Here is a 19,529-nt window from a genome sequence, read left to right as displayed (position 1 = left end):
GATGAAAACTCCCCCAAGGAGAAGAATAAGATTGCACATGAGTAGAGTATATATATACAAGAGTAAGGCCCCGTTTGGCACCGATATAATTATAGGTGATATAATCGCTGATTAATTCAATAAAAAATACAAAATTCAACATAAAGCCTCCATTTTTTTTTGTAGGCAACCTACAGTACTGGTCTCTTCAACTGTGAACCCAGAATCAACTTATCCAGCCATCTTCAGCACCATAATACCATTATATCACTTCATATTGGTCAAAAGTGATATAATGGTATCATGGTGCTGAAGATGGCTGAATCAGTTGAATCTGATTTTAAAGTTGAAGAGACCAGCACTGTAGGTTGCCTAGAAAAAAACTTGGAGGCTTTATGTTGAATTTTGTATTTTTTATTGAATTAATCAGCGATTATATCACCTATAATTATATTGGTGCCAAATGAGGCCTAATTATGTACTTGGGTTGGTGAGAGAAAATACATAAAACCGTAATTAAAGTATGTAAAGAAGTATGAGAAAACGTAATAGGGGGGTTCACGTGAGGCTGATTTCGAAAATTATGGTCATTAAAGTTGAAATCATAAAATTTTCAATGCATAAAATCATAAAATCATAAAACTTTCAAGTGATGATTTCATATGTACCATTCTAGAAATGTTGCTCTAAATTTGAGACCATCCGCACCGGGCGCTAAGTTAGCCCGGATTAGGGCACTTAGTTTGACCCCGCACCCGCATCGGGTTGGATCAACCGGGGATCAACTTAACCCGGAGCTCCGTTTGGAGCTAGTGGGGTATAAATCTAGCCCCCACTAATCCTGGGACTAATCCCAAAATGAATATTCATCATGCTTGTTAGCATGAACTTTATGTGTTTAGGTGCCAAACACATAACATATAGGCACCTAAACACATAACCTCCAACAGCCTCGGACCCGCTAATCCCCACCCATGTGGATGGCCGATTGGATTAGCCTATTCCGATCTTAATCCGAGCTAGTTAGCCCAGGCTAATCTAGCCATGGATGCGGATGCTCTGAGTGCTTGGGTGCAACATATTTTTTCATCTTAGAATTTTATGATTTTATGGTGTTATGATTTTATGCAAGTCAACTTTGAACACCCTAGGTGTTCAAAATTGCATATGTCACTGTTTACATAAAATCATAAAGCCAATTTTGGCTGGGAGATGTCAGCGTGCATAAATCTTAGAGTGACATCTCCCAGCCAAAATTGCAGTTTATGATTTTATGCAAAAAAATCTTATGCAATTTTGAATCCCATAAATCAGCAACCAAAACCAGCAGATGCAGAAATTGTGAGAAAGCAAAAAGGTTTGGCTGGGCAGCTCCCCTTTGGAAGCAATCTGCAAGGCATAAACCTTACTCCAAGGTGCATGAGCAGACAAAATCAGCATTGCTTTTTTTGCAACGTGAACCCCCCTAATGAAAATATGTACACCCGTGATGAACATGTAAGACACAAAATGACAGATCATAACATGCGGAAGAGGACGATGTAAATAGCTCCTTTGGGTTGAGCCAGCTGGTTGCACGGTCTGGGCCGGGAAGAAAAGCGTCTTTGTGGGGGAGATTGCGGACAGACAGGATCGCGAGAAGCGTCTGATGAAGAGTGTTGGCCTCCTATGTATTTGGTGGGGTTACATAAGGGGGGTATTCGATGGGGACAACTCTAATCCTGGCTCTCAGCTTCATTCGTTTCAACCCCGCCGCGGCCCGCCCACTCTCCAGCCAGCCCCATGAACAGCCCCATGCCCGCCGACCAGCCAGCCCCGCCGCGCCCGAGCAGCCTCGCCGACCAGCCGGCGAGCAGCAGCAGTCCGCCGGAGCCGGCCTCCGCCGCCGAGCAGTACGCGCGGCTGCGAGGGGTGGCCATCGGACTGCTCGACCAGGCGCTGGAGCTGCTCCGGACGGCCGTCGACTCGGACGCCCTGCTCACGGCGGTCTCCGAGCTGGTGCCCGGAAGCACGGTCGGCAAACACCTCAGGTGCCAGTCCCCTCCCCTGTCGCTGCTGCTGCTGCTGCTGCTGCTGACCGCCTCCCCCGGCCGAAGACACCTGCACGACCACTTCCGCATCCTCCTCGCCGCCGCCCACGACCCCGCCCGCCCCCAGACGCTCAACTACGACTCGCGCGAGCGCAACGTGCCCATGGAAAGTGCGTCCCGCTCTCTCTCTCTCTCTCCGATCTGTCCGCCAGCCACTCATCGGCACCGCTCCAGGCTCGCACAGCACCGTCCTCGCCGAGTTCGACCGCCTCAAGCAGATCCTTGTCTCCCCCGCCTCGCCCTTCAACCAGCCCGCCCCGCCATGCCCCTCCGCGAACACCCCGGCGGCGCCCTTCAGACACGACGGCCCGCTGGATCTGGTCGCCATCACGCCGCACGAAGTGTCGCTGAAGACGACCTTCAACCGCGAAGTTGCGTCCCCCCCCCCCCCCCCCCCCTGCTCTTCTCAGGCCAACCCCTGCTGACGTTTGCTGTGCGGGATGCCGGTGTAGCTGTGGTTCGCCTGCCTCCACGCCACCCATCATTACGCGCTCATCCGGGTCATCGTCACCGGCGAGCTGCGGCGCCAGCTGCCCAAGGAGTTCGGCGTCGCCCCGAGCACCCTCGAGCGCTCCAAGATGTAGCCCGAGGGTGCTGCAGGCTGGCTTGTTTGCCGCCGATGGGCGCTCCGGCTAGATATCCTGCTTGTCTTCTTCCTCCCCCTCCCTCCGCCCTCTTTACCTCGTTGTCCATGTACACCCTCCGATTACCATCGTGCCTGTATCGTCCCCTGGCTTCTGACAAATCGCTCTTTTCGAAGGGGTGAAGACCAGAAATGTACTAATGTGTGTATGTGACAATGATGCGAAGGAGGGGTCTGTCTGACTCTGTGTGTGCTGGGAGCCGAGATGCACAGCACTGGCATCCGACTCTTCGCCACTGAGTGGCAGCCGCGGTGGAAGTCCGCCGGCCCTGGGCAGCTGTGCTATGTGGATAGACGGGTGGCTGTATGCACGCGCAAAGCCATGCCTCCGTCCCTGGCCATCGGAACCTTGTCGCCCATCGCCCCTCCCCCACCCACCCCAGCCCGCCCTCGCCCTCTTCCCCGTCCACCCTCCTCCGCGCCCACAACCACCATGCCATCCGCCAGCCACCCCCCCCAGACCCCCGCGCCGCCGATCTGGTGGTCCAATCTGATCTTCGTCAGTCCTTCATCCCACACTCACAAGCTCCAGGGGCGCACCGAAACACTGACGACTGTATCGATTTATTTGCATATGCAATTACGCCCACGCTTGATGGTGTGTGTACAACTCTAAATGCTGTACGATCGCAAACAGTTTGTCTCGGTGCATGTGGCCGGGATATGTGGGGCGGCATGGGTGTCGCCGCTGGCCCGGATCAGCACGCCGACGGTCGTCCTGACGCTCCTGTCCTGGCAGCTGGCCACCTTCGGGATCACGATCGGCTACCACCGGCTATGGTCCCACAGGGCCTTCAAGGCCTCCCCCCCGCTCCGCTGGCTCCTGGCCTTCCTGGGCTGTCTCGGCTTCCAGGGGTCCATCAAGTGGTGGGTGCTCAGACACCGCCTCCACCATCGTTGGACCGACTCCGAATTCGACCCGTGAGTGTCTCGAATCGACAGTCCTTCGGCTCTCGGCGCCCTCACTGATCTTAGTGTTTTTGGGTAGCTATAACTCCAAGAAAGGCCTCTTCTTCTCCCACATGGGCTGGATCTTCAGGAAACCCAAGTACGAGAAACTCAAGCTCATCGACCAGTCTGACCTCAACCAAGACCCCGGTAAGTCCTCGCCATGAACCGCCCGCCCCTCATGAAGAGATCACTAACACCAATAACAAAAAAAAATAAATAAAGTGGTCAGGTTCCAACACAAGTATTACGTGCCGATGAGTCTATTTATGGGCTTCGTGCTGCCGTATATCCTGGGCGAATGGGTGCTGAAGAGCAACAGACACTCGCGGCTGGACGGGCTGATCTGGGCCGGCTTCGTCGCCCGGATCCTGATCTGGCACTTCACCTTCCTCATCAACTCGTTTGCCCATTACTACGGCGAGCGCGCCTTCGACCTCGATATCTCCGCCCGCTCCAACTTCCTCCTCGCCCTCTTCACCGGCGGCGAGGCGAATCACAGTGAAGTCTTCCCACTATTCCTCCCCCATCACTCTCGTTCTGATCCCTGTCTTCGGCGCTAGATTATCATCATGTGTTTCCTAAGGATTATCGGAACGGGCCCGACAGTCTGGACTGGGACCCCTCAAAGTGAGCTCATCCCCGGCCAAACAAGAGAGAGAGATTCGCGACTGAGCCTATCAACTTTGTGAAAAGATGGATAATCTATCTGTTGCACCGGTACACGAGTCTGGTTCCGAAGATCAACTACACGGACTCGCGGGAGGTGGAAGAAGTGCGCCAGCGGGTGCTGAAGCTGACATCGTCGCGGCGGCGGGACGGGCGGGCGAGCAAGTTCGAGGACATCCACCAGATCAGTCTGCTCTCCTCCTCCTCGTCGTCGTCCTCGGACCGGGACGACGGGGAGGACGCAGCGGGTTCGGGGGAGTGCAGCACGGCGACGACGACGACGAAGCGGCGCGGCGGGCGGGCGGCAAGGACGCCGGCGCCGGTCCCGCGGTGGAAGCGCGACGAGATGCTGGCCCAGCTGGCCGCCTACCATGCCCGGCTCGTCCGTCGAGCGCCCTCCGCGGAGCCCGGCCAGCCCTGCCCCAGCAGACCCTCCCTGCTCAGGATCCTCGTCATCGACAACTACCTCGTCGACGTCACCCAGTACTTCGCCGCCGCCGCCCATCCCGGCGGCAACCGGATCCTCGAGCGCTTCCTGCTCGACCTGTCCCCCCTCGACCCGGAGCCCCCCGTCCCCGCTCCTCACTCCAGCCCCCTTCTCGCCCAGCTTCCCTTCTCCCGCTTCAAAGACCCCATCCGGTTCGTCGACTGTGCCCCCGAATTCGCCTTCGAACTCAACACCCACTCCAGCGTCGCCTGGGCTAAGATGAAGGCCCTCCGGATCGCTAGGCTCGTCAACTGACCTCCCCTGGTTCTTGTTTACTCCTTCGCTGCTTCTCTCCTCACAAAGCATATCCCCGTCTTCCTCTCTTTCTACGCACACAGGCCCGTAGCTCGTGCGTTTCTGCTCCCTCTTTCCTTCTCCACCCAACCACAAAAATCGTCCACGCGTACGAATTCATAGATACTCGGGGGTCCAGAGCCACCCCCCAAAACATGACCACATTGCTGCCTCATATATATATATATTTATCTCTTTGTTCCTTGCTCTCTCGTGCTTCGCCCTGTGTGTGTGTGTGTGTGTGTGTGTGTGTGTAGCTGGCCTGTGTGGTCTGTGTATGTATGTAGATGCGTGTCGGGCGGCTGAATTAGCACAGATACGGCGCTCTCAGTCTGGGGCCCTTGCCCCCCAAAATCCAGAGACTTATGTACGCGGCCGAGGTGTCGGACTGGCCAGTGCGTGTGTGTGCTGTGTGGAAGGACTAGGCCTGGTGCTGTTGGAGGGAGCTCCGGTGCAGGCGCTGCGCCGTTACTCAGACTTGTCCCTCCTCGCAGCCCTCGGGGTCTTATTCGCGCTTCCACTCCGAAGCTTATGAGACCAAACAGCGGTCTTCTCCTGGACTCTCGGTTTCTTTTGATCTGTCTTGCTCTCACTCAGAGTTGTATCTGTGCTGTTTGTGTTGGCATGGGTTTTATTTTCGGGTACACGAGACTGGTTCAAGCGGGATGAAGAGCGTTGTGTTGTGGGTGGGGAGGGGGCTCGGTCGGTCAGACGTATACGCCGGCGGCGTTGAAGAGGAAGACGACGCCGAAGCCGGTGAGCACGGAGGCCATGAGGGCGGGGATGAGCTCGGTGGTCGGGAAGCCGGCTTTCGGCAGCCTGGATGCAGACACGCAGTTAGTCGTGGGTCTCGGCCGGCCGGCTCCCGGGATGCGGGTGGCTTCGCGCGCGGACAGGCGGCTGGCTTACGTGGTGAATAGGAAGCCGAGCCCGAATGCGCTCGCGAGCAATGCAAAGCCGATCGAGCTATGCAGGTGGGGCGGGAGGGCGGGGGCGAAGGGCGGGGCGTCTTTCCATGCTAGCTGTGCAAGCAACAATAATTCAGCCTGGAGACGAGCGAGGGGCGGTGGTTTGTGCTTACTGTTGCTACTGTGTAGTCGTCGACCATGTTGTGTTTGCTCGAGTCCTCGGTGGCGGGGGTTTGGTGGTGGTGGTCTGACTTATTGCGATCGACATGTCACAGATCTGTCCCGAGGGTGTGACAGCCCGGGGAGAGGGTGGATGCTTGTACCGAGTATCCACTTTTTTTGGAGGGGGCCGAGTTCTCTTTTATTAAGAAAAGCCAGCGGGACCAGGCAGAGAAGAAAGGAGAACCGAGTGCCGGCTGGCTCATCCATCCAGAAACACCCATCAAGATGACTATTCCTGTCTCCCAACCGGCCCTTCCGGCCGTCCCAGGCACCCAACCAGACCTCTTGCCGGTCCCGGAACCCGCCATCCCCCCCGTCGATGGCGACGACGAGGATGAGGACGACGAGGACGACGGCAAAGACGATGATGGGGCGGCCCCGGCTGGTCAGATTTCGCTCTCATCACGCTCCCCACACAGACCAAAAAACCACTCCGTGTATGCTGACAGCAGATCTCACACGGGTTTGGTTTTGTCTTCTGGGTGTTCTAGATGGGACGAAGAAGAAGAAGAAGAAGAAAAAGAAACCCAAGAAAAAGGCTGGGGCGACTCAGCAGAGCGCGCCACCCCGGGTCCCGGTCTCGAAGCTGTTTCCGAAGGGGAACTATCCATGCGGAGAGGAGAGCGAGTATGTGGGCGAGAACAGCTACCGGACGACGAGTGCGGAGAAGCGGGAGCTGGAGCGGCTAGCCGCGCAAGAGGACGAGGAGTCTCCGGAGAACTACAGCGCGATCCGGCGGGCGGCCGAGGTGCATCGCCAGGTCCGTCGCTACGTCCGCCAGACCGTCAGGCCCGGGATGACGATGACGCAGATTGCCGAGATGGTCGAGGACGGCACCCGGGCCCTCGTCGAGGCCGACGGCTTGCAGCGCGGAATCGGCTTCCCCACCGGCGTCTCGCTCAACCATTGCGCCGCCCATTACACCCCCAACGCCGGCGACTCCATCGGTGCGCACCATCCCTCTCGCCTTTAGCCTCCTCCCTCCCTCCCTCCCTCCCTCCCTGAATCTTCTTGCTTCGCTCGATAGTCCTGGCTGCCGATGATGTCTTGAAAGTCGACTTCGGCGTCCAGGTCGGCGGCCGCATCGTCGACTCCGCCTTCACGATGACGTTCAATGACAAGTACGACAAGCTGCTCGAAGCCGTCCGCGCGGCCACCAACACTGGCGTCCGAGTAAGCTCCCCCCACCCCCCCTCCCTCCCTCACTCCCATTGCCGCTCATCATGGTGGTTTATTGTAGGAAGCTGGGATCGACGCTCGACTGTGTGATATCGGGGCCAGTATCCAAGAGACCATGGAGGCTTACGAGGTCGAGGTGGACGGCAAAGTGCACAAAGGTCAGTCTGCGCGCGCTCGAGAAAGAGAAAGAGACGGGCCTGAGGAATGTGCTCCTGGCGGGACGGTTCTGCGCAGTCAAGGCGATCCGGAACCTGACCGGCCACAACATCCTGCCCTACCACATCCACGGGGGCAAATCGGTGCCGATCGTCGCCAACTCGGACGAGACGGCGATCATGGAAGAGGGCGACCATTTCGCGGTCGAGACCTTCGGGAGCACCGGGCGGGGATACGTGATGGACGATGGCGAGTGCTCGCATTACGCCAAGGCGCCGGACGTCAACAAACCCATCCGGTCCGGCGCCCCATCTTCCCTCCGCTTCCTCATCCCGCATGCTCACCTTTTTTTTTTTTGCGCTTTCAGACTCGCTAGGGCCAAGACTTTGTTGAATACTATCAACAAAAACTTCGATACCTTGCCGTTCTGTAAGCGCTACCTCGACCGTCTGGGCGAGTCGCGGTACTACGCTGCGGTGAGTCCTGCGCTGCGCAGCGCCCTTTTTCGAGCCATGCTCCGGCGCGTGGGAACAGGGGCTCATCTGTCGTCTCCGCATGCAGCTCGATAACCTTGTCAATCTGGGCATCGTCCAGGCCTATCCCCCACTCAGTGATATCCAGGGGTCAGTGCCCCATCCGATCCATTTTTGCAGCTGCTTATACTCATCTTCTTTTGCGTTTTTTTTTTCAAAGTTGCATGACCGCTCAATACGAACACACCATCATCTTGCGACCTACGTGCAAGGAAGTCGTCAGTCGAGGTGACGACTATTAGCCGCACTGGCTAGACTTGCTGGGCCACCAACACACCACCCCCTCTCGTTGTTTCTTCTGGTTGCTCCGTCTCTCAACTAGATATTTTGATCTTTTATTGTACTGTCCATCTTATTTTTGAACATTTCTTCTTGATTCAGTGAGTAAGTGTTTGTTTGTTTGTTTCGTTTCTTTTTTGTGAATTGATGTCAACCTGTGTCAACCATAAGCTGGTGCCCCATCCACCAACACATATTGGGGTCCACTTAACGACTGAAGAGCCCTAAGGAGGGCCGAACTTAACAATAGTCCCTCCTTGGGGCGGCGTAGTGACCTCCGAAGGAGGGACTTATTGGCATGTCTACAAGATCAAGCAAGATGGCAGGGAAGATGTCACACTTGCCTATGTTCCCCAAAAACTACCTGTACACTTGTGATTCTTGCCGTGCCTTTTGCACCCTTGCAGGAATCACAAACTTTTCAGCTTATTTTCCCCACTTCAGACTCCCCAATATCCATCCCTCCCTCGCAAGAAGCGTCCTGTACTTGTTGTTACATGGTGGATTTCTGGAAACAATCCCGTTGAGCCCGTGCAAGCTCAGGGAATTTCAGCTTTTGCACTTGAAACTTTCTTGAAGAGCGCTTCAGAACCAGTCCAGAGCAGGCGGATTGGGCTAGTCATTATGAGGGGCAGTGAGCTAAGAGAAACAAGAGATGGAAGCTGAGACAGCAGGCTAGAAGTCTGTCTGCTCGGTTTTTATTTAAACCACCAACTACACTTTTAATTCATTTTCAAAAAAGAATGTACTGTTTTTTACAACAAAAACTCGAGTCTGTACTAGAGATGGCCAAACGGGTCCGGGTACCCGCGACGGGTGCGGGTACTTGTTGGACACCTGGACCCGGAAACGGCACCCGCCGACGGGTACACCACGGAGCGCGCCCAACCGCGGCTCAACGTGGGTTCCGATGTGGAGGCGACCCCCGCGACCCCGCCCTAATCTTTGGGCGTGCCTCTGAGCGGGAGGTCACAGGACCCGCGGTCGGCAGAACCCCTCACGTGGGCCCCACGTGCAGAGCCCGCGGTCGGAGAACTGCCCACGGTGGCTCGCCGTCGGGCTTTTGACCCACGTGGGGCTTCTGTCCGGCGACCGCCCAAAGCCGCACAGGATGGCAATCCCATCTGGACGCCGTGTAATGTCCGACATCACCGACAGCAGGGACCCGCCGTTAGGCCAACGGCGACGTGAGAAATGAGCCGTGTTTCTTTTATTTTATTCTCGGACAAAAACAGCAGGTTTCCGCCAGAATAATCCGCCGGTTAGAAAAACCGGCGGAGTTTTTTTTGAGAGGAACCGACAGATTCAAGTTTTGAGTAAAATAAATCCAAATCTATTGCCGGTTTTTTCTTAAAAAAAAGATACAATAGTGCAGAAGAAAATTGTCCAGACAGAGAAGGAATGGTTTGGAAGCAAACAACAGGAAAGAATTAGTAAAGAAATAAAAAAAAATGGCTTTGCCAAGCGGAAGAGAAAATAAGGGGAAATGGGTTGAAAGATCAGTGGAGAATTGCGGGGACCATTCCGGTGTCAACAGAGGCCTGGACCTCTTCAATGGTAGGCACTGTGAACTTGGCCTTGTCAATTTCCTTGTAATACCGGTTGTGAGAGAATAGTTCGAAGTCTTTGTTCAAGACAATGACTGAATGGCTTTGGCAAAAAAGAAATAAAAAAAAATGTCAGTAAAGGGAGTAGAAGAATTGGTGGAATGATAAGGAGGAAATGCTCACTGTTCTTGGAATGCATATGATGAACCGCATAGAATGCGCAATCGGTCATCGACGTCCAACCATTGTGAATCGTTCCTGCTTTTATGTGCCAAGAAATGCACCATGACGAGTCAACAGTAGCAGATTCGGGCCCGCATTGCGTAGTTATCTTTCACTTGTTGCGTGATCTTGGCCTTTGTTAGCTTTTGTCCTTTTAAATGGTGGGAGATTCTTGTATATCTATGAAGAAATTAACATTATATTAGAGAAATATATATCTTTATTTGCCAATTCATGATTTACCTACTTTGGTTAGTAAGTCCTTGCAATTAGGGATGGGACCATTAACCTTTATCTTCTTGGTCTCCTGTGTATTTATCAGAAGCTAGCAAAAGAGAACAGAAAGAGACCAGATCATTATGTTTGAAGGCAAAGCTTGTTGAGGACTCACCATATCACAAAGATAGCTTTGTCAGTACTTTAAGAGATCAGCAATTAATCTACAATAATCAGCAACTCCTTGCAAAGTCCCCATCACATCAGGCGGCGGAATGTGCTCTTGCTTCCACTTGTTGGGCTGTCTGTTGAGGGTATCCTAGAGGCATAAAATAGGACAAATACATTTAGAACTCATTGAAAAGAAAAAGGAATTCAAACTGACCAGTGTTAAGAAGAACAAAGAATTCGGAATTGTCCCATTGCTGTGAGGATTATTAGAATATGCATCAGTGGTCGGCTTAAGCAAGATCAGTTGAGCAGTTTCTCTGACAAAGTCCTGGTTGAATGTGTTGGATCAATATACAGGCCAAAGCAAGAATCAAGGGTTAGATGGGATCAAAACAAGAGAAACAATAAGATCAAAACAGTTGATACCAACGCACCTTGAAAGTTGTATCACATGTATAAGTGGTGCGCTGCGCAGGACCAACGTTCTTTGAAACAGCCAGTTGGTGATACACCCCATTAGAAAAGATAAAGGCTGCATCGAGTGCTTCAGAGACATACTGTGTGGAAAATATACAGGATGAGAGTCCAGATATCATTATTGTGATGCTCCTCAGAGTGAATCAGCAAAACATCATAAAGATACTACCTTGCATGCAATATTGGCAATCTTCAAATGATCTTGGTCAAGTTTCAGCTCAGATTGAAGCTCGGCACATACTTCCTTGATGTTGTCGTCAAAAGAATTTGAAGCCATTGGGCCAGCCATATTGACATCTCCGTGGTTAGGTGGACAATCAAAGATGTTGTTAGGATCAGTAGGGTGAAATTTGTCAGAGGAGTGGCTGTCATGGTTGTGATTGGGTGAGGTTGGATCTTGATGAGCACCTCCAAAGTTGGACTGTTGGTCATCCACACCTCCACAGAGGAGCTCATCAACGTTGAGTGGCATCATAAGTTGACTGTGGGAGTGGGTGACAAAAAGGGAGTGATGACCAAGCAAAGGAAGAGGGTGGTCAGCAGGTGGGGAGTGACAATGAAGAACCAGCTAAGATTTGTCCGGCCTGATTGAAGATTTATAAATGAATTTAAACTCAAAAAAGAGGTAAAGGGCATGGTCATTTCAGAGATCGAAAAAAAGTCATCCATTCAAAAAATTTAACCAAGTCATCCATACCTCGGTCCCCCTTTTTGATCTACTTTCCACCAAATTATTGCCAACTGTCAAGTCAATCATCACAAAAAAAACAACAACAGATATTGGAAACCTCAAGAAGATATACTTGGGTGAAAATGGACCAGAGTTTTAAATTTATAGCTTCCATTAATATTTTTTCGGGCAAATAATAAAAAAACTTACTTCTTTTTTCTTCAAGACTTTCTTGAAAGAAACTCTACAGGTTTAAAGATGTACGAGTGCTGCCTGTGTAGAGGAAGACCTACGACTAACCAAAACAGGCATACCATGAATTCACGCCACCAAAATCTAGTTTGCGCAAACAAAGATCAGCGGGCTTGACAGGCTGCTTGAAGGACCACAGTCAAACTTTCAAATGCTGAGACAATTGTTTGTGACAATGAGGCCGGTCAACTTGACTGAGAGATGGGCGGGGACAAAGGACTGGATCCAGTGGTTGAGTCTGATAACAAAAGCGGAGCTGATGGCAAAGCTGAGGAGGTTCTGCCTGGTACTTTTGTTGAGGAGGAGTTGGATGACAACGAGGAGGGAGAGTTTAACTGGATGGAGTATGTTGGCATAGCGGTCGGTCAGATCAAATCTGAGCCCGAGGATTCTGGTTTACCGTCTAGTCCACTGTTTTGTTGCAAGGAAGAGGAAATTAAAAAAGTTAAACCAAATAAGACGGCCTACTATCCATTTTTAAATCAGGAAGTAAGCTTGTTTGGACTAAAATTGAGCAAAGAAAAGAATAACAAAGAGAAAAAAACTGACATACTAACTGGTTTGCAGTACCTTGTTGGTTTGCTGATTGTTGGATACCTACATAAGCTAATTTCCCGAGACCTCTACCATCAGATTCGGAGCGTCTTCACGCTCTACCACATCCAACTTCCCCGCTGGGAAGCGTTGCAAAAAATGCGGGCCAAGATCTGAACCCTCATCAACCAGACTATCATTGAGATGGAAACCATCTTTGGACAGCCGGTCTTTGGGTAGAATGCCAGTGAATTAATTAAGGATGTGAGAAACATATCTTATTTTCTTTGTGCCGGAGGAGTTGTTGAGCTTGAGCTGATTTGGGTGTTCTCCACAGGATCTGATGAATCCGTTGGTTGCGCCAAACATGGATTTCTATCCGGAAGAAGCATGGGGCCAGAATGTCTACAAGCTTTCACAGTCTGCAAAATGGCTGAATCATACGGCACCCAACCTTCGAGCGCAGATGGTTGAATCAAACAAAAAGCAATTCCCCATTTTCTGCTCAAATTATTATTCCTATTTTCTTCTACACTGAAAAAAGCTTGTCGTTTGCAAAGTGTTATCAACCTGAATTCAAATCCAGCAAAAATAATTCACAGATCCGGATTGGAATTCCCGACAAAATAGATTTTGATGATGTGAAACTTCAAGTAATTCCCATAGAGAACTTGGATAAGACTTATGACAAGATTAATACAAGTAGTGGTTCAAGTTTATCAACAGCTTGCGGAGGAAAAATTCATCGTGAGAATTCCACTAATTTATAAAGCAAGCAATAAAGATGTACATGAATTAATATCTCATTTCTATATTTTTTAAATAGAAATTGATGCGCAGCACGGCTGGAATCCACCTGTATCTTTCCCAAACACATGGAGAAAAAAAGCGGGTGGAAAAATCTTACAAAATGTACCAATTACGCTATACTGCGACAATACGTCTGGAAACAAATCTAAAAAGTGGAATAAACATATTTCTTATTATTTTACGCTCTCCGGCTTACCGCCTCAATTTTCAAATCAGCAATTCAACTGCCATTTTCTTTGTACTTCAAATATTGTTGGCGCTTTGGACCTGGGCGCACTGGTAATTGAACAGTTAAAGTACAAATTTTATTTTTTTAAATCCATCAGATTCAATTCTTTTTAGTTTACATCTTCTAATTGACGGTGCTTTTTTTAAATTCTCTTCTCATTTTCAGACGGATTTGACGTATAATTGGCGGCAAAGTTGACGTGATGGCCAGCGTCTTATGTGTTACAGGAGATTCTCCAATCCACGCCGAACTCACTAACACGCCTGTGCCGGGAAATTCACTTAATTCTTGTTGATACTGTACTTTAACTTCTGCTACCTTGAAAGACCAAAAAAAAACTGCCGTACATCACCCAATTCTTACAGAAAAACCTCCATGGATCAAATGTATCTATTTTTTTGTCCTTTTGTCTTTTTTATTCTACTTTAGAAGTTAAATCTGATTTTTGCGGGTTTTTTTGAACAAAACAGTGTCCAAATCAACTCAGAAGCATGGGAAAAACCGCAGAAGACTTGAAAAAACTCTGGATATTTGCAAAAGAAACTAAAAATCTCGACAAACTAGATGCAAAATCTGCAGAGCTGGGTGTGCGTGATCAAGTTAATTGAAAATTCTGCAAAAAAATATTCAAATTTGAGGCGGAGAAGATTGCTTTGCTTGCTTTACCTGACAACGGCAAAGACTTACCATATCATATGAATCAAGAATTTCCGCAAGAGTTGTTGGATTTGGAAGAACACAGTTATAATAAAATGTTTAATCAATTTTTGGAGCTCAAAGGTTTTTATTCTGTTGCTTTGTTTAATTGGTATTTATATTTGACTGTGTTATTCTTGTTTATTTCTTCTTCAGGTTTTGACATGGTTAAAGATACACCGGTTGAGGTATTGCACGTCTTTTTACTTGGTGCAGTAAAATATTTATTCAGAGATTTTATGAATGGATTGAACGCAAATCAAAAAGAAGAACTCTTGGCCTTATGGTATTCTTTCAACACATTCTCTTTAAATATCCCCTCCATTTGACCCACCAGTATGGTGCTATATTCTTCAAGCCTTGTTGGTAAAGATTTCAAAATAATTCTCCAAGCCGCACCTTTCATCTTTTTCCAGTTCATGACTCCATCCGACATCAATCTCTGGTCTTCTCTCTGTCTCCTGGGCTCTTTAATCTTCCAGACTCATATTGAAGATATGGATGCGTATATTTCTGATATGCGCAATTTGATTGATATATTCTTAAATCAAATCATTGAAGATTCCGCCTCATGGGTAAATAAAGCCAAATTCCATATGTTAATTCATCTTCTGGAATCTATCCTCCTCTTTGGTCCACCTTGTCTTGTTTTGACGGAATTATTTGAAAGCTATAATGGTATTCTCAGAAATTCTTCAATTCACTCCAACCGCCAAATTCCTGGTCAAGATATAGCTATTACATTCAGAAGTTATCACATTTTCTGCCAAATTTTCTCTACTGGTTTCTTTTTTGACAAAAAACAACAAAAATTCATTCAAGCTTCCAAACATGTCACAGATATATTTAAAAATAACCCCTTAATCCAGCAAACTTTGGGCTATAATCACTCTATATCCTTTCCAAATACCAATTATCCCTCCATAAAGAAACAGTTAGTACTAGATAGTGATAAGTTAGAAACTCCTCAAGACTTGAAGAATTCACTTCCTGGCCACAAAATCAGTCAAATCTCTGAATTGAACCTCACCAAGAAGCAAATTCTCAAGAAGGATTATTTTATTTTGGTATTTATCAATTGAATTTCTTATTCCTGCCAGACTCAAATTGATTTGTTTGAATCTTTTTATTTGTTGACAGTTCAATGGAGCTCAGCTGGATAACTCTCAAACTCACGTTGGGCGCATTAAATCCATCTGGATTGTCGAAAAGCCTTCCCATTTGCGCGCTTTCTTTATTCACACAACAGTATTTCAAAAAAGGGACGAAAACTTGGATTACAAGATGAGGGAGATCCAAAGAACCCCGAAAAGATTGTTTGTGAAATCTTTGGTGCCCTTGAGTTTGGTTTGCTGAATTATACACGCTTTTAGACTGATGTATGTCTCTTTGGACCCTGTAGGCCGTTACGAGCGGCCTGAATGTTCAACGTAATTGCCGCCGTGCTGATTGCAAGCTCACAGCAACAAGGACGGCGATAGTCGAGAGAAGAAAGAGTAATAAAAAACTCTTGAACTAACGCACAAAGACACCGAAAACTTTATAATCAATGCTGCCTTGCTTTTGTTGTTGGCTGCTCACAGGAAAATCTTGGATATTGCCATCCAGACGTTAGAGCCACTCCAGTGGGTGGAAACTATGCACAATGGCCTTCAAAAATGGTGTTCAGTTACAGAGAAAAAGGAAAAGACTAAAGCTAAGAAGAGGACAACAGCGTTGGCGTTGTCTTCAACTGTTGATCCAAATCTCATGTAAAGCAAACAAGTTGTACAGCTACATAGTTAAGGATACATTATTTTTGCATTGTACATCAATACACCAGTTTTTTTTTGGCTTGTTCTTGGTTGGCCAACAACTCAAACAATTGCGGTGGGGGCTGAACGCCTTAATGGCAAGTTCGTTTGGATCTTTTGGCCGTTGCGTTTTTCTTCAGCTCCGCCAGGCTGAGGTAGTTGGCCAAGACTCTGAAGCTCCCGGAGCCGTTCTTTTGATTGAAGATACAACGACTTTGTTGCAAGTTTTGATGCGGGGAGGTATTGGTCTGAAACAAGGAGGAGATGCGAGGTTAGAATGGAAGTGTGGATGTAAAAAAAGATACATACCGGTGAGATTCTGTGCGCAGGACGGCGGGGTGGCCCCTTGGTGTCAGCCACAGCGGCGTGAACCTGGTCCTTGGCTGTTGGCCGCGTGAAGCTGGCCCCAGCGTTGGGGGTGCTTGATCGCTTAGGCTGTGACATTTTTTTTGTGCTTGTGTCGGTGAGGCGTCGGGTGCGTTGGTGGCTGCTTCAATGCAGCGGGCGGGCTCAGAGCACTGCCAGCTGTTATGCTGGTTGGCCTCACGGTGTGCTGACCAGCCTTCTCCGGGCACACTGGCCCCGACGGGGATGGGTTGGCCGCATGACCCAAGGCCAACCCATCCGACGGGCTGGTAATCCCACTTCAGCCAACATGCCAATGTTGGCTGAGTTGGCGCGCCAGCGGAGCTGGATGGGTAGGGCCAAAGGGGGCCCAACTGATCCTTGACCAGGTTGCGCGCCCGCGGTCAAACTTGAGGCGCACAGGTTGGCGCCCCCCTGGGCCAACCAGACCCCAACTGCGCCGTGGGGCGCACGTCAACCACCATTTGAATTCAAGCGGTGGTGTACACCTGCCCGCCAAGCCTGCTCACCAAGAGCCCCTCGGCGGGCAGGTGCATGCATACCTGCTTACCAAGAGAAATCCTTGGCAAGCAGGCATACAGCTCTCACCTCGCCGAGAGCCTCTTGGCAAGCAGGTATACATGTACCTGCCTGCCAAGCCTGCTCACCAAGAGCCCCTTGGCGGGCAGGTGCATCTATACCTGCTTGCCAAGGGAAATCCTTGGCAAGCAGGCATACAGATCCCACCTTGCCAAGAGCCTCTCGGCGAGCAGGTATACATACACCTGCTCACCGAGAGCCCCTCGGTGGGAAGGTGCATTTATACCTGCTTGCCAAGAGAAATCCTTGGCGAGCAGGCATACATATCCCACCTCCCCAAGAGCCTCTTGGCAAGCAGGTATACTTGAACCTGCCCGCCGAAGGGCTCTTGGCGAGCAGGCTTGGCAGGCAGGTGTTTGTATACCTGCTCGCCAAGAGTTATCCTTCTTGGCAAGCAGGCAAGGCTCTTGGCAAGCGGAGATATGTATGCCTGCTGGCCAAGAGGTCTATGCCTGCTCGCCGAGGATTTCTCTTGGTGAGCAGGTATACATGCACCTGCCCGTTGAGCCTGCTCGCCAAGAGCCCCTCGGCGGGCAGGTGCAAGTATACCTGCTCGCCGAGAGGCTCTTCGCAAGGTGGGATATGTATGCCTGCTCGCCAAGGATTTCTCTCAGCGAGCAGGTATAAATGCACCTGCCCTGTGAGCCTGTGTCTCTTATGTGACAGCAGGACACAAGGAAAAGGAGGGGGAATAGTTTGGATCATTTGGGATAAAGAAATACAAACTGAAAGAGAGGAAGAGAAAGAGAGAGAAAGAGAAGATCAGGCCTAGACTTTAAGTCTTTATTAATTGATCTGGGCTATTCTCAACCTGGAAAAGTTGGATGCCAGCTGTGCAAGGCCAAGAAAGAGTGCAACAGCCTCCACTCACAACAGGGAAATGTTGGTGGGATTCAGAAGTAGGGTCACTACTCTGCTCTGGTTTTGTAGGTCTTAACCAGAGATAACCTTTTGATCTTTTAAGATTGAAAGAGTTGAAGAAAAGAAGAAACAATCAAGAGCAATAGAGTTTCACTCTGGATAAGCAAGGTTCAGTGAAAAGAGTCTACTTACTGTCAGTATCCTAGGCGCCTGTGACGGTAGGTATACTGGGAGCGTGGTGGTCTCTTTGGTGGTGATCCTGGGTTATCTGGGGTGTGGTTCTGGTGTGCTGTAGTCTGTAGATCCTCCTCAGGCAAGGGGGATCCTGACTTCAAAAATTTTCACAGTTTGCTTATGTAATTACATATGTACATGTGGTTTGGCGCGCTTGGTAGCGCTGACACGTCACAACTGCGCATGTGCGCCACAACTCAAGAACTCAGGGAAGGAGTATAGTTACAAAGAATTGGTCAGTTGTAACTAGGGTTAAAATTGCATGAGGAAACAGAATATGAAGTCAAAACAAGGATATCCCCTAAGATGAAAAAGATATGAAGTAATTTCATATGTAATAAGTAGAAAAGAGGCAGACTTTAGGTCAGCTGTGTTGACTCTAAGGCTGACATGCCCGCCAAGGGGCTCTCGGTGAGCAGGCTTGGCGGGCAGGTGTATGTATACCTGCTTGCCAAGATTTATCCTTCTCGGTGAGCAGGCAAGGCTCTTGGCGAGCAGGTGCATGTATACCTGCTCTCCGAGGGTGAGGTGGTATCTTTAACTGCCCGCTGAGGGGCTCTTGGCAAGCAGGTATACTTGCACCTGCCCGCCAAGAGGCTCTTGGAGAGCAGGTATACTTGCACCTGCCTGCCAAGGGGCTCTCGGCGAGCAGGTATACTTGCACCTGCCCGCCAAGGGGCTCTTGGCGAGCAGGTATACTTGCACCTGCCCGCCGAGGGGCTCCCAACAAGCCATGGTGCACGCCCGTGAACGCCCATGTGGGGGTGTGCATGCCCTTGCACGCCCATACAGGGGTGTGCATGCCCTTTGACTTGCACACCCTTGATAAAGGGCGTGCGGTCCCACATGCCCTTTTCAAAGGGCATGGGCAAGGGTGTGCCTCCGGGGGATGGGTGTGTGTTTATCAACACCCTTTCTTGCTCAGGCAAAGGCTGAGCAGTGGCTTGTCCTGTGCCAAGACTGAGGGGCAGCTGGGCATGGGCCAAGGCTGAGCAGCAGCTGAGGAGCAGCTTGTGAAAATTGCAAGCTAGAGGCCTCAGCTGTGCCAAAATGGGCACTGAGCTGTTTGCCAGCCAGCCCTGAACTAGCAGATGGAGTAGCTTTGGAGCTGAAACCAGAGCTGTGTTATGTCAGTTGTCATCAACTGACTACTTTTTTTTCCTGGTGTAAGTGCCCCTCCCCCTGGGCAGATGGGCTGTTTCCCTGTTGGTCCCCCGGTTGCCCCCATTGACCAATTGGCAAACCACTGTCCCAAAGTTAAATCAACACTCTGGTGGACCCAACGTTTCTCAGAAACAGATAAGTGCCATGAATTAATGGAGGCCGCTGTTGAATTACTCAAAGGGGAGAATAGAGCTTGGAAGGCAAATGGTTAACTACACTAGTACTAATGTGGGTTATGCTAAGAATGCTGATACAAGAGCTGCCTTCCTGACTAATGCTGGTGGGTATGAGAGTAACACTAAGAAAAAATAAGAAATAGGT

The 19,529-nt window shown here is 50.0% G+C and overlaps 6 protein-coding genes across 6 annotated transcripts; 3 read left to right on the top strand and 3 right to left on the bottom strand.

Moving 5' to 3' along the window:
• Positions 1-1,761: 1,761 nt before the first annotated feature.
• On the top strand, positions 1,762-2,653 carry PtA15_1A698 (uncharacterized protein; the record flags this gene model as incomplete). The annotated part of the gene is made up of 5 exons (XM_053165752.1): positions 1,762-1,992; positions 2,161-2,183; positions 2,254-2,293; positions 2,423-2,440; positions 2,522-2,653. 5 exons carry the CDS (start codon positions 1,762-1,764, stop codon positions 2,651-2,653), a joined length of 444 nt encoding a protein of 147 aa, XP_053016913.1.
• A 492-nt stretch (positions 2,654-3,145) lies between these two features.
• Positions 3,146-5,071, top strand: PtA15_1A697 (uncharacterized protein; the record flags this gene model as incomplete). The annotated part of the gene is made up of 9 exons (XM_053165751.1): positions 3,146-3,211; positions 3,350-3,633; positions 3,701-3,810; positions 3,886-4,161; positions 4,224-4,290; positions 4,357-4,517; positions 4,568-4,587; positions 4,667-4,875; positions 5,020-5,071. 9 exons carry the CDS (start codon positions 3,146-3,148, stop codon positions 5,069-5,071), a joined length of 1,245 nt encoding a protein of 414 aa, XP_053016912.1.
• A 746-nt stretch (positions 5,072-5,817) lies between these two features.
• PtA15_1A696 (uncharacterized protein) lies at positions 5,818-6,218 on the bottom strand (the record flags this gene model as incomplete). Its single annotated transcript, XM_053165750.1, has 3 exons — positions 5,818-5,929; positions 6,020-6,132; positions 6,192-6,218. The coding sequence occupies 3 exons, from the start codon at positions 6,216-6,218 to the stop codon at positions 5,818-5,820; spliced, it is 252 nt and encodes an 83-aa protein (XP_053016911.1).
• Positions 6,219-6,465: 247 nt separating this feature from the next.
• On the top strand, positions 6,466-8,350 carry PtA15_1A695 (uncharacterized protein; the record flags this gene model as incomplete). The annotated part of the gene is made up of 8 exons (XM_053165749.1): positions 6,466-6,531; positions 6,797-7,187; positions 7,268-7,413; positions 7,481-7,577; positions 7,654-7,873; positions 7,943-8,051; positions 8,137-8,198; positions 8,269-8,350. The coding sequence occupies 8 exons, from the start codon at positions 6,466-6,468 to the stop codon at positions 8,348-8,350; spliced, it is 1,173 nt and encodes a 390-aa protein (XP_053016910.1).
• Positions 8,351-9,886: 1,536 nt separating this feature from the next.
• PtA15_1A694 (uncharacterized protein) lies at positions 9,887-11,495 on the bottom strand (the record flags this gene model as incomplete). The annotated part of the gene is made up of 9 exons (XM_053165748.1): positions 9,887-10,029; positions 10,118-10,192; positions 10,273-10,336; positions 10,404-10,481; positions 10,548-10,563; positions 10,666-10,691; positions 10,758-10,871; positions 10,978-11,100; positions 11,187-11,495. 9 exons carry the CDS (start codon positions 11,493-11,495, stop codon positions 9,887-9,889), a joined length of 948 nt encoding a protein of 315 aa, XP_053016909.1.
• A 4,601-nt stretch (positions 11,496-16,096) lies between these two features.
• PtA15_1A693 (uncharacterized protein) lies at positions 16,097-16,448 on the bottom strand (the record flags this gene model as incomplete). The annotated part of the gene is made up of 2 exons (XM_053165747.1): positions 16,097-16,252; positions 16,314-16,448. 2 exons carry the CDS (start codon positions 16,446-16,448, stop codon positions 16,097-16,099), a joined length of 291 nt encoding a protein of 96 aa, XP_053016908.1.
• Between the last annotated feature and the right edge of the window lie 3,081 nt (positions 16,449-19,529).

The sequence above is a fragment of the Puccinia triticina genome, chromosome 1A (genome assembly GCF_026914185.1).
Source record: "Puccinia triticina chromosome 1A, complete sequence".
In the NCBI taxonomy this organism is placed as follows: Eukaryota; Fungi; Basidiomycota; class Pucciniomycetes; order Pucciniales; family Pucciniaceae; genus Puccinia; species Puccinia triticina.
This window is presented reverse-complemented; position numbering and strand designations above follow the sequence as displayed.